This window comes from Aptenodytes patagonicus, chromosome 4, assembly GCF_965638725.1.
Source record: "Aptenodytes patagonicus chromosome 4, bAptPat1.pri.cur, whole genome shotgun sequence".
Lineage (NCBI taxonomy): Eukaryota > Metazoa > Chordata > Aves > Sphenisciformes > Spheniscidae > Aptenodytes > Aptenodytes patagonicus.
The window spans coordinates 51,191,461-51,203,637 of record NC_134952.1 but is presented as its reverse complement, the minus strand read 5'-3'; the positions used below and the strand labels follow the sequence as shown (position 1 = coordinate 51,203,637).

Sequence of the window (12,177 nt, the reverse complement as noted above, 5' to 3'; positions counted from 1 at the left end):
AGTTCATCCATGCAGACCTTCTGTCTCCTTTCCTTGACTTCCTTCTCTTCTCCCAACTTAAGACATCGGACTATCAAGACTAAAAGTCTGGACTTTTAGTAAAAGTAGCATCAGAATTTCAGTAAGTAGATTTCAGTAAAAGTAGTTCAGAATTTCAGTACGTGGTCCAAAGCTTTGAGATACGTATATGTGTGATCTTGAAATGTCTGTAACATTTTTGGAACTCTGTAGTAAGCTCTGCCTTTTTTTAATTTTTGCAGATTGTCTCCTTCTACATACTTACTATGTACACAGTTCACTGTGTGAATGAAACAGTACAAGAGTGTTGAGGATAGAGATGTGTTTCTATGAAAAAGTCAGGGGGTGGGGAGACCAACATATTTTGCTTGGTGTGATTTTTATGGCTTTATCTCAGGAAGCTAGTATGGAGTTGAAAAAAAGAATTCACTAGTTCAGTTTTTTCCAGTTAAGGAAATTTCAAATTGATTGGGCTAGCTAGCTAGCTTGAAATAACCTGTTTTTCACAGTGAGCTCTGTGAAGGTTATTTACGTAGCAGATTAACTGCAATGCGCTTAAATAACCCAAACATTCTCAAGTTTATGACTCCCTACCTTCATTTCTCAGATACGTATCCTAAATATAGCATGTTCTTGTAGCCTAATTTATACCTTGTCTGTACTAGTCTTGTCACTTTGTGTGGGTTATCCCACCTACACGTGTAATGAGCGATTGACAAATATGTTCCCATCTCAGAAGCTGCATATTGCTGAATGGGTAGACAGAGCCCAGACTTGTATTATGTAGCTAGGGATACGCATTAACTGGCTGTGCTGGATAGCCCTGTCTTGACCTTTGGTTGTCTGGATTTTATTGTACTTTTTACAAAAGTTACCTCCCTTACTTCTGACATCTGAGTTTCTTGAGACATCGAAAAAAGTGATTCAATGACATTGTTCGGGGGGGGTTGTCTTTATGCAAGGTCACAAATTCCTTATTTCTGTACAAATTCAGTTAAAAACAGAAGGAACAAAATATCTTGTCCGTAAAGATACAGAGCTAAAGAAAAGGTTAATTTGGTAGTTTTCTTTTTGTAGTAACAATCCATGATTTAAATTTTTCCCCAAACCATCTTTTATTCTTTCTGGTGTAAGTGTCTGGGATTTAAGAAAATTAAGACTATCTGGCACAATCTGTTCTTAATTTAAGACTGGTATTTTTTGATGGCATGTCACTTACAACTTGAAATTATTCAGTTCCGTACGTTTTTCCCTAGGTTTTGGTACGTAGGAGAAAAATACTTGTGAGAAGGTCTAATTCTGCTCAGGCACAGAGCCATACCATTAGATTTCTGTGACATATTCCATTGGCTACTTCTTGCTTCACTTTCAGAACTAACATTTTGGAGCTCTATCAAAAAAATAAAAGGTCATCTGGGGCCAAATTGTACAAGGGTCCAAGTAATCAAATACGACTAATTTTCTCTTCAGTTAAAACCTAATTGAAATCCCAGAGTGAATCCAGAATAACCCTGTCGAAGTCTGTTTTACTGGTTCTGCTAGAGGCTGTATTGCCTTGTTTTAGTCCTTATATATTTGGTAGTAGAAAGTGCTTATTTACCTTATTCTTGCAGCACTATTGTAGAAATCTGAGTGAACTCCTTTTCAGGAGGTCTTTAATATGGACATATTTTGCAGTCAAAACCATGTGCCAGATAATTAGGAGCCAAACTGTGGTATATATAAATATTATGCTATCTTTGATACAACTCAGATTGGTTATACACATCTCTTTACTGTAAGCGCATATGATTTAATTTTAATTTGGCATTCAGAGAATTTGAGTGACAAAGATAGCTATTAGGAACATCTTGAGTGTTTATGTAATTTGAGTTATTTCAATTTATTTAAGATAGTGCTAAAAATTTGACAAATTATATGATAAAAGCAAATTTTTAATGTCTAGCATTTACTGCTTTACTACATGGCATTTAATTACTAATGATGATATAATTATTTTTCTACTTGGAAGGCTTGTTTTAATCTGAATAATGGAAAATTGTACCAGCTTTTTAGTGTAAAATGTTGCTGTGGGCCAAGTGAACAGAACTGCTCTGTGGAAACGCTGGCATGGTCTTGTCAAATAAGCTCTGTCAAATGGACCTCAATTCTATTGCGCACTAACCCATCTAAATGAAAACGTCTAACATGGTATGCTACTGTGTTAATTCAATAATACTTGCTTGATGATTACACAGCTCAGCTAGGGGGAAATGATCTGTAAATTATACTGTACAGATTAGAAAGAGCATCTTTATAAATATCCTACAAGACTGTCAGTTCCCATTTATAAATAATACCATCTTTCACCTTACTGAAAAGCGTTTGGACAGCTGCTGTAAAAAGGTGTAAACCAAGTGTTACTGGAAAACTTTGAGTAGTCTCATGCTTTGGAGAAGCCCATCAATAGCTACAAAACTTAATTTTACCGGCTACAGAGTGGGTACGTGTTAAAGGTGTCTGTCACTTTTTGCATCAAACACTGCAAATATATATATATATATATATTCAAATATATATATATATATTCAACTCAACGTTGAATTTTAAGCTGGTATAAACTGAACCAGTTTACAAACGTAAGCTGAGGGAAGCTGAAGCAGTTCCGGTTTTCTGGTTCCCCCAGTGTGCAAACTTCCTCTGTCCCTGATCCCGCTTGTCCCCCCTCTCTTTTGCCAGGACAACTGTTCATATGGGAAACTGATTGAGGTTAAAACTCACCTTTATTTTCTGGATAGTTTTAACCTGAATCAATTCCCTGAGCCAATTCACTGTGCGGTGAAGTGAAGCCAAGCATGAAGCCTTCTGCCAGTATAAGCAGGGGGCAAGAAGCTGAAAATGAATAGAAAGGAGAAGAGAGTGGGAACGGTTGGAATTTTTTACCGGTGAGGTGGGCTTATTCATGTTTAAACTGCTCGTGGATCTAGAGGATAAGTTCTAATAACGTTCGTGGTCTTTTCATAGGCAATATGAAATCTTTGTAAGGAAGGGAAACATGAAGGAAAGGAGGAATCATGATAGCCATATTCCTGTAAGAGGGCATGAAGCTGTAAATTAGAAAATATATTGTGTGGATCCCAAGGGAAAATAGCCAGTAATAAAAAATCAGTGCAATTGGTCTAACACAGTGAGTGTAATATATTAAACTGAACTCGCAATGACAGTAATTTCTGGCTCTCTGCTATTAGTTGGCACAGTGGCTTGTAAAAGCTGGATCTCTTTACAGTGTTCTGCCTCACCATCTAATCAGTCATCAGAGGAGGCGAGAAAAGATTTGCTAAAAATTATTGCGTAATTAGAGAAGGGTATTACAAGGCTAAAAGCAGCTTTCTGTTTTCAATAATCTCTAATCAAATATCTGTCTGGCTTTGAAGAATCTCAGGTAGTCCCTTTTGTAGCAGACTACATCTTCAAAAATATCAGTAACAACTGATTGTTGTAAAGAAAAACGTGTGGATGAGGTTTTAAATTATATCTTCAGATAGACACTTTAAATTTATATGTATATTGAAAAAAATTCCAATAAATTTTAATTGTTACAACTATGGATACTGAAAATAGAAATGGTAGAATACTGGTCTGATTAATGCAATGGATATGGATTTTTTCTCATTTTTCATTTTCAATCCTACAGTTTTATCTTAGGAGCAGAGATATCTCTAGTCTTTACTATTAGTAGAAAGGGATGCTGCTGGTGGGTTTTTATTTTTGCTGTTGTGGCACTGGTGGATTTTAATACTGGTGAAATATCTTTATAAAAACATAGCTTGAAATTTACTCACTTAGCAAAGGGCTTTTCTAGAAAACTACCATGTCTTAATTTTATTCATCTCCCTTTGTTATAATATTTTTCTTGATACTTGATTTATCAGAGGTGAAGAATTTTCAAATTAAATATCAGATTTGTGGATGTGTGAAAGTTTTGGCTTGTTTTTTATCATTCTCTCAAAGACATTCACTTCAATTCTGAGGGCTAGCTAAAAGCTTACTTGGACAAATTACACTGTAATCAATGTTTACAATGATATAAAGTTTTTATAAGCTGCCTCAGGATTTGACTGTAGTGGACGTGCTTGACATGGGTAGTAAATGTTTTGTTCTCTAGGAGCATTTGTTCTTTCGTTGTTTAACAAAGTACTGATTTGAATTTATTAGAAAAGATTTCCCTACTTTCCTCAAATCTGTCTCACGAGACATTAGTTTAAGGAGAGACAAGCAGCAGGTACTGTGAATGAAGCTTAATAGCATGGCTTTGATATCTTAGAAAACAGAGATCTTCAATAATAACTGCACAAATTGAATGAGTCTCATTTTCGACGCTCAATGTATTATGTGTAATGTGATCTGTAGAAAAGGTTTACAGAGTTAAAAGGATTTTTGCCCAGGCTGGATTTTGCCTAGTGTAACTGATTTCTCCAACGTCCTCCTCTAGTTAATTGCAAAAAAAGTGAGATCTCTAGAGGCTCATTCAGAGCAGGGTAATGTATCCCATTGAGTAAAAGGAAAATTAGCCTCATGGAGCTAAACTTAGCCTTTTTGAATACTTCTCTAGGTGCCTCAAATATTCAGAAGTTATACTTACTGTCAGATACGGTAAAAGGGAGAAGCAAACCCAGAATGCAGGGTGGCAAAATAAAATATAAGTGTAAAAGCACAGATGCCTGCTTGCCAGATTAATTGATCTTTTTCCTAAGCTGCATATGTGGCTTTCATTTCAAATGCCGAAAAGCAGTATTTTTGTTTTATTTGCTTTTGTGAGGAAGCAGAAGGACGGTCTCTCTGCTGGTTCGTATGGACAAGTTGTGCACAAAGGCACGCTGAGAGAGCACTGGAACTTCTAGAACACGATAGCATTAAAATCGCTTGTACAGCATTAACTTGTCTACTTTGAGTGTTGCACAGTGAGCTGCGAAATAGATCCTAGCTTCATTTATTGCGAAAGTTTGAGGGAGTGTTGTGGATAAGGCAGTGTGTTTTCACTGAAAAATGAAAAGAGATTCTTACAAGTCCATTTAAATCCTGACAAAACTTAGTCTTCTTCCCTCTTTCTCAGAAAATGGTTAAGCAGATTCAGCAACTTCTTTCTCGAGAAGAACTAAAAATTAAGTGTAATGTGGCACCCTGCACAGAAAACCTCAGTTCAAACAATTAAGATTTAGCAAGGTTATAAGTAACTCCTTTGTGAATTCTTTGGGTTTCATTAATCATTGGTTGGTGCTTCTAGCTCTGTTTAGTGGTATCAGTCAAGTGTTGGCTATGGTAAACATGATTTCCTTTTTTGTCTAGTTACCAAGCTGTTAGGAGCACTGAACATACTCTCAGAATTGAACATTTCTTGTCTAAAGTAGTCTCTAGCTGGCTTTCCTCTGCTCTTTTGTTTTGCTCATGATACACACTCTGAAAAGCATATGGGTTTCTCTCGCTGATACAAATGTAGGATGAGTTGTCCAAAGAGCATCCATTTCATAAAAAGGTCACTGCCCTTGTGAATCTGCTGGCTTTTCTTGCTTTCATTTACAGCTTCGGGATTTTATACATATACATAGGCCCATTCCTCTGCTGTCAGCGAACATCTGTGAAACCCACAGGCCAAGAACGTGCTTCCTTTTCCCCATAAAGGATGAAGGAGAAGTGGCACAGAGACATTACGATGTATTACTTCTGTCTGGCCTTTCCTTGGCAGAGGGTTTAAACTCTTTGATGAACTGTATGCTATCATAATGATGTCACATGATGGATTTCTTGGGCTTTGCTTTTTACAGTTTGCTGCTATAAAAAAACAAAACAAAAAAGCCAGTTCTCAGGGCAACAGTCAACAGCTTTCATCAGAAAGCCATTCTTTTTTACCCCACAAGTCCCAACACCTTTTGGCTATTGCAAAAAAAAAAAAAAAAAAAAAAAAATCTCGGCTCCAACCAGAAACAATTTTCTTTGTTGCACAACCCTGGCTCATTTCCTGAGCAGGCTTTTTGGTGGTTGAAATGTGGCAGTAGTCCTACAGAAAAGTGTGCGTATGTGCATAAGAACGTTTGTTTTATCACGTTTATAGTAATACAGAAGTTGAGTTAGGGCTGTAGCCACAGTGCTAATTCTGGCAATTTGTAACTTTGGGGGTGCTTAATATAGTAACTTTTTTTTTTTTTTTTAAATTGATGCTTGTGGGGGAAGGAGGAGAAATGAATTAATAAACTGTATTCTGAGTTGGAGTATATGTTAATAGATATTATTTTGTGAAAGAACTATATTCTCATTTCTGGTTTTGGTAGCACTGAACATACAACTACAGATCTAGAAAATACGTCTAGCTATTGCTTACTTAGCCTTACAAAGTTCGCAGATCCTGTGAAAGTGTGCCTCATTCCTTTCCATTCACTGTTATATTTTAATGCTGATTTTGACCAACCTTACTGCAATAAACTAAGAAGGTGAACTTATTTCCCATCCTGGTGAAAAATTTGACTGTTGCTACTTCACTGGTGCTTTGTTTCTAATGCCAAAATGAGCTAGTAGCCCACTGTACTAAGGATGGTGTAGCTGAGTATTAGAATAAAGCCTCAGAATGAGAGTGAATCAATGACCTTAACTTCAGAGCTTCTCTCTGCTCTCCTCATTGGTGCCCCCTCTCCATAAGGTCTGCAGGCTGCATACAGCATTCCTATGTTCTGTGTAACCAGCCAGAAGCAGCTTGTGATCTTAAATGCTTTAAAGAGAACATTTGCAGCATGACCTTACTGTGTACGTGGCTAACATGCAGCATAATGGAACAGGGATTTTAATATTTACAGCATGTTACGTAAACGCTGCCCTTCTGAGTATTTTCTAAATCCTCTTAGCTCTTAAGTGACAGCTCTGATTCTTTTTTTTAATAAAATCAGTCTTTTCATTTATCCAGCTAAGTTTGGTAAACAAAAGATGTTTAATACTTCCTTTCATACAGGCAGATTCTTGTATTTAAGGGTTTATCTTTGTGCACTTAAGCTTATTAGGTTCCTGGGTAACTATTTTGAAAAAGCTGACTTTGCAACAGCAGTGCATGGTGCAGAGGTGGCCTTTGGAATTTTCTGTGCTTTGCCAGTGCATACTGTGAATAAATAAGCTCCAAAGGATTGCCATAAGCAGAGCAGTGTGGGTTATGGTATGCAAATGTCACATGGATATTTGAATTGTATTTTGACATACAAATAGTCAATAGTGAAGATTTGGGGTTTTGGTTTGTGTGTGTATGTATGTATATACATATTCCTTTTAAAAATTCAGTGAGATGAGGAATTGTGCTGTGGGAAAATAAAAAGAAGGAAAATTGTGGCAAAATTCTGGATAGCTATGGGGATTTTTTCTTTAAAGCTCTAGAACCAAACCTAGTTTGTACTGTGCTTTGATTGTGCTCTGTCATTTATTTTTAATAAAGTGGTCAACGCAGGTATCCACAACATCTGAAAATGCTTCTGAAGGATGACAGAAGTGTGATGCAAAAGAGCTGACACAGGCAGAAAGGTGGTGGGGAGCTTCTAGCATGATTTGGCTCTTTGTACTTCAGTATGTGTGAGATTTGGGGTGTCAGTTTGGGGGAGGGTTTTTTTTTCTGGGGAAGCAAGACGGGTTAGAAATAGATTCAAAATGCTCGTGAGTCATTCAGAAGCATGCTCTTTGCAAGTTTGAAAGCAAAGACCTCAATGTTTTTGTGGCGGTGTTATGCGTGGAGAGCTTAGACTGTTTGCCAGGTATACAGTTGCAGAGGATGGATGGATATTTTGTGTGTGCAGTATGTTTGCATTTACACTATTTTTGCTTGTAGGTGACTGTGGAAGAAGTGATGACTACTACTGCATACCTGGATCTCTTTTTGCGTAGTGTTTCAGAGCCAGCCCTCCTCAAGATTTTCCTCCGTTTTATTTTGCTGCACCGACATGAGAATGTGCATATCCTTGATACACTTACTAGCCGAATCAACACACCATTCCGGGTAAGACAAGCAGGAAGGAAGTTCAGGTACTCAGCATGGATGTAGGTTACATATTTAAATGAGAGATTCCATATATTCAGTGGGTATCTGTTTAACTAGGAATTTTCTCCCCCCACCCAAATGTGTGAGTTCTCCATCCCCTCAATTTTTTTTTTTTTTGGGGGGGGGGCGGGGTGTGGGGGTGTGATGGCGTGATGGCATTTAGCTACCACTATACTAAGCTGATAAATGTGTGAGGTGGTTTCACACATGCAGGAAATGGGATAGAGGGAGATGAGGGCTTCTGGAAGTCTGGATTCTGTTAGAAGGTAAATTTGGAAGCATTTTTATTCTGGATACTGCTGAATTAGTGCTGCCATAGATAACTTACCCTGGGACTTATAAATATACTTATGGTGAGGAGCATTTTTGATCTTTGGAGTTTTGCCAAGCAACAAGCATTTTCAAATAGTCCTTGTGGGAGATGATGGGAGCCCTATAAGGATGTCTCCAAATTGATCCAAGTTGTGAACTGCACTATTGCCAACATATTTCTCAGGAATCAAATCTGTATTGTTGTAGCATGTTTGCTTAACTGTGATGTTGCCTGCTTTCTTCTTTGATTAAAAGAAGGTGCTTTCTTGCTCAAGTGATCAGACTGCTGCTTCTTCTTCTTTGCCTTCACTCCCCTGTGTATTAAGGTTTATCTCAAATTTGCAGTGAGCCCCTTCTCAGCCTAGGCACAATGCACCACAGTGGCTGGGGAGCTAGCTGACAGAGATAGTAGACTTACCTTTGCTAACAGTTGGATCTTCTGGCAGAGAAAATGACTACTTGTTGCACTGGACTACCCTTCTGAGCCTTGCTTGGCTGGCAGTCTTGGCTGAATCATGTGTGATGCACAGCTTCATGGATGAAATAAAGAATATTGTTTTAGTGCAGGTACAAGAGAAGTCAGAACACCAGCATGTGCATTAAATTTGTGTATTAGGGACAGTAGCTTCATCCGAAACTTGTTTTGAAATGTGAGTGCGTGCAAATACGGATATATGCTGCTGTTACTGCATCTCTAAGATGGATTCACTCTGAAAACTGAAACAGCTTCTGTCAACAAAAATGCAAATGCTGTTGTCTCTGCTAATCATTAATTACTGTTCCATAGGCAAACGAGATGGGAATTGTAAAGAATTCTGCAGCCCTGAGCAACTCAGGATCTCAGCCAAAATGGTTCTGTGATGCTAAATGAGTTTTCTGCAGTATAGCTTGGCTGAGTGCAAAAACCAGAACTGCAGCCTTCTGTGTTTCCGTAGCACAAAAGCTGCATACGTTATTATTGATGAAAATACTTGTTAATAATTCACAGGGTTAAACTTATGTACAGACAGGTGGCCAAAGGGACTTGTAAAAATACTATCCTTTTTGTCTCCTGAGCATATATTAAATCTTTTCTTTTCACAAAATACAAAAATAGACTAGCTTTACTTATTCAGATGATTCCTGATTTGCAATATGGTTGCAAAGACAAATGAGAAATATTTCCCTATAAACTGAAATTTTCTAAATACAGGAAAATTTAAGGCAGTAGCAGTTTTTTTTGAACTTTCACAGTATGAAGAAAAGTTAGACTTGGCTCTCAGTAAATTTCACAGAGGAAATAAGAATTTCCCTCTGTCCCCTGGCTAAAACACACCTTTCATGCAAGGCTCTGGCTTCTTCCAAAAGCTTGTTGTGAAGCTCTTCAATTCCTATTCCTATTAAGAACTCCAGTTCTGGTTATTTCTTCTTCTCTTGCCCTTTTACTTTCTCCATCTATTTCTGTAGACGTGAGGTCTTGGACTAACTAGCACCTTCCTGTTGGCTCCTAGCACAAGCAGTGGCCAGTGGTGGCAGGGCAACAAGTTTGAGCTCCACTTTGCTTCACTGCAAGCCAGCTCATGAGTGTTCCCCGGTGCTCTTCTCTCTGCTTTTTCCCTTTCTCTTGTTCTTCTCTGGGTTCTAGTTCAATGACCAAACTAGGGAAGGCAATCAAAGAAACTTTTGCTTTTCAGAGGCTATCAAGTGAGGTTCTCTTAAACTTTGCTGTTTAACTGTTCCCCAGATATAGCTACCACGTAAGGGAAAATACATATATGTATATATATTTTTCAAGAAATATACGCGTTCATCTGGTCTTGGTCACCATGGGCAGTCAATCATATTGTAGGGGAGCTGAGTCACTCGTCTGAAAGAGGGAACTGGAAAGGGTGAAACAAAGAGTCTTTAAGTTGACATTCTTGAGAAAGCATGGGCTGGCGAGAGGAACATAGCAATATGCTGCTGCAGAGCTGGAATAGAGCATTTTAACAGTGGGAGTAAGGGAAGTGACTGCAAAGAGGAGGAAATTCCATAGTGTGGAGGAGAAGCCATGCCCAGGAAGGGTGCTGGATTTAATCCTGAATGAATTACAAAGGATGTTCAGTGACTGAAAAAATGAGGTAGAGAAATATCTGTAGCTTCTTTCTTATTTTGTCCTGATCTGTTTCTTTTGTTAGCTACTGAAAAGTGCAATTAATTTAATATATTAATTATTTGAATTTACATAATTAATATAGGGAGAGGCAAGATTTAAACACCAACTTGAAACTCTAACAAAGGGTCAACTTATGCTAAATAATTCTCACAGGAGTCATCCTGGTCCTGGAGTCTAAGCCAGCTGTGAGATACTGTTTCTAGGAGAGAGCAATGCAGGAGAATGTGCCCAAGGAAATATGCTTTAAGAGGCAGGGAGATGATGGTGCTGTGGTCCGTGAAAACCAGTGAAAGCTTACAGCTCATGCTTCTACCATGTTGGACATAACTATGCGGTCTAGCAAGCATCTGGCAGGTAGAAATGTACTGTACGATAGCTTTGAAAGCATTGTATGTCTAATTAGTGACCAAAAAAGCCTGCAGAAGTCCATGTTTCTAGTCATAAGTGTCATAAGTCTAAAGCCAGTGTGAAAGTGGGATGCCTATCACAGAATGGGTATAATTTTTTTCTCTGCTGAGTGTGACTACTGAAATACCTAGTTATGGGTATATTTGATCAGACCTTTGCCAAAAAGGCAAGCATGCAGTTCCAATGAGGAATCCCATTTTTCTTTCCTTTCTCCTGGTCTCACCGAAAGGATCTTCATGCCTTGCTATGGTTCCCAGCCGTTCAAGTGACCTGTAGTGGAGGGATTGTGAAGACTCCATATGGAGTAGATTCTGATAAAACTGACTTGTTTAGTCCTGGTCTATGTCAGTACATTAAGCTATATGTATAGAAGCATTCAGCTTCTTAATGTGTAGAACACTAACCATTCCTTATACTTAAAACAACAGAAACTTGAGGTGGTTTATAACTTTTCTTTCAGAAAAGATCTTTACTTAGTTCAAATTCTATGTCAGAGGTAAAAACTAACACACTATCTTGGAAGTTACAGGGTTCACTTCATGCTGAGTTAAATTAATAAATTTGAATAATATTAAAGACTGGTAAATTACTGCTTTTTTTTAGTAGCTTATTTGAAGGAAAATTCTGGATTGTATTTTGTTAAAATGTAAAATGTTATGTGTATAGCTCTAGACAACTTTAAAAGAAATCCCATAGGGGTGCTGACAAAATGAAATATCATACTAACAGTGTCTTACAAAGCATGATGTTCTGGCAGAGCCATTTTGTAATGTAGTATGCAGGGAAGATTGGAAAGGTACAATTTCCAGATGAAAAACTGACAACATTTGTCATTTTCCAGCTCTGTGTGGTCTCCTTGGCATTGTTCAGAACGCTCATTGGCTTGCATTGTGAAGATGTGATGTTACAGCTAGTTTTAAGGTAAAGCCCAAACTCCTTTTTCCACTCTTCATCCTAATTCTGGGACATACAGTCTCTGCATATGGATGCAGAGCTGGATGAGAGTTCTCCAAGAGAGCAGAAATCAAAGCAACTGCAGAGATAAGAATATTTATGATCCTGACAGAAGTCTACCAGACCTGAAGAAGTGTGATTTACATCCTGTGATCTTCAGGAGCGAGAGATTTTTCTTGTGATTTATTTCTATAAAAGTGAGAGAAGAGAAGCTAAGAATATATTTATCACCTCCAAACTGCTTATTCCCTGCTTCTAAATGTATAATTCTTCTCTCCTGCATGTTTTCTCTAGTGTATTATACACT

General features: G+C 37.9%; 1 protein-coding gene across 3 annotated transcripts in view; it reads left to right on the top strand.

The window, feature by feature from the left end:
* The window catches only part of FHIP1A (FHF complex subunit HOOK interacting protein 1A), a 99,326-nt gene that overhangs the window by 72,049 nt on the left and 15,100 nt on the right, over window positions 1–12,177 (top strand). For all 3 annotated transcript variants that reach the window (XM_076336698.1, XM_076336699.1, XM_076336700.1), the window contains 2 exons: window positions 7,853–8,020; window positions 11,758–11,837. In XM_076336698.1, the coding sequence (XP_076192813.1) occupies window positions 7,853–8,020; window positions 11,758–11,837 (248 nt within the window). The remainder of the gene's footprint in view (window positions 1–7,852; window positions 8,021–11,757; window positions 11,838–12,177) is intronic.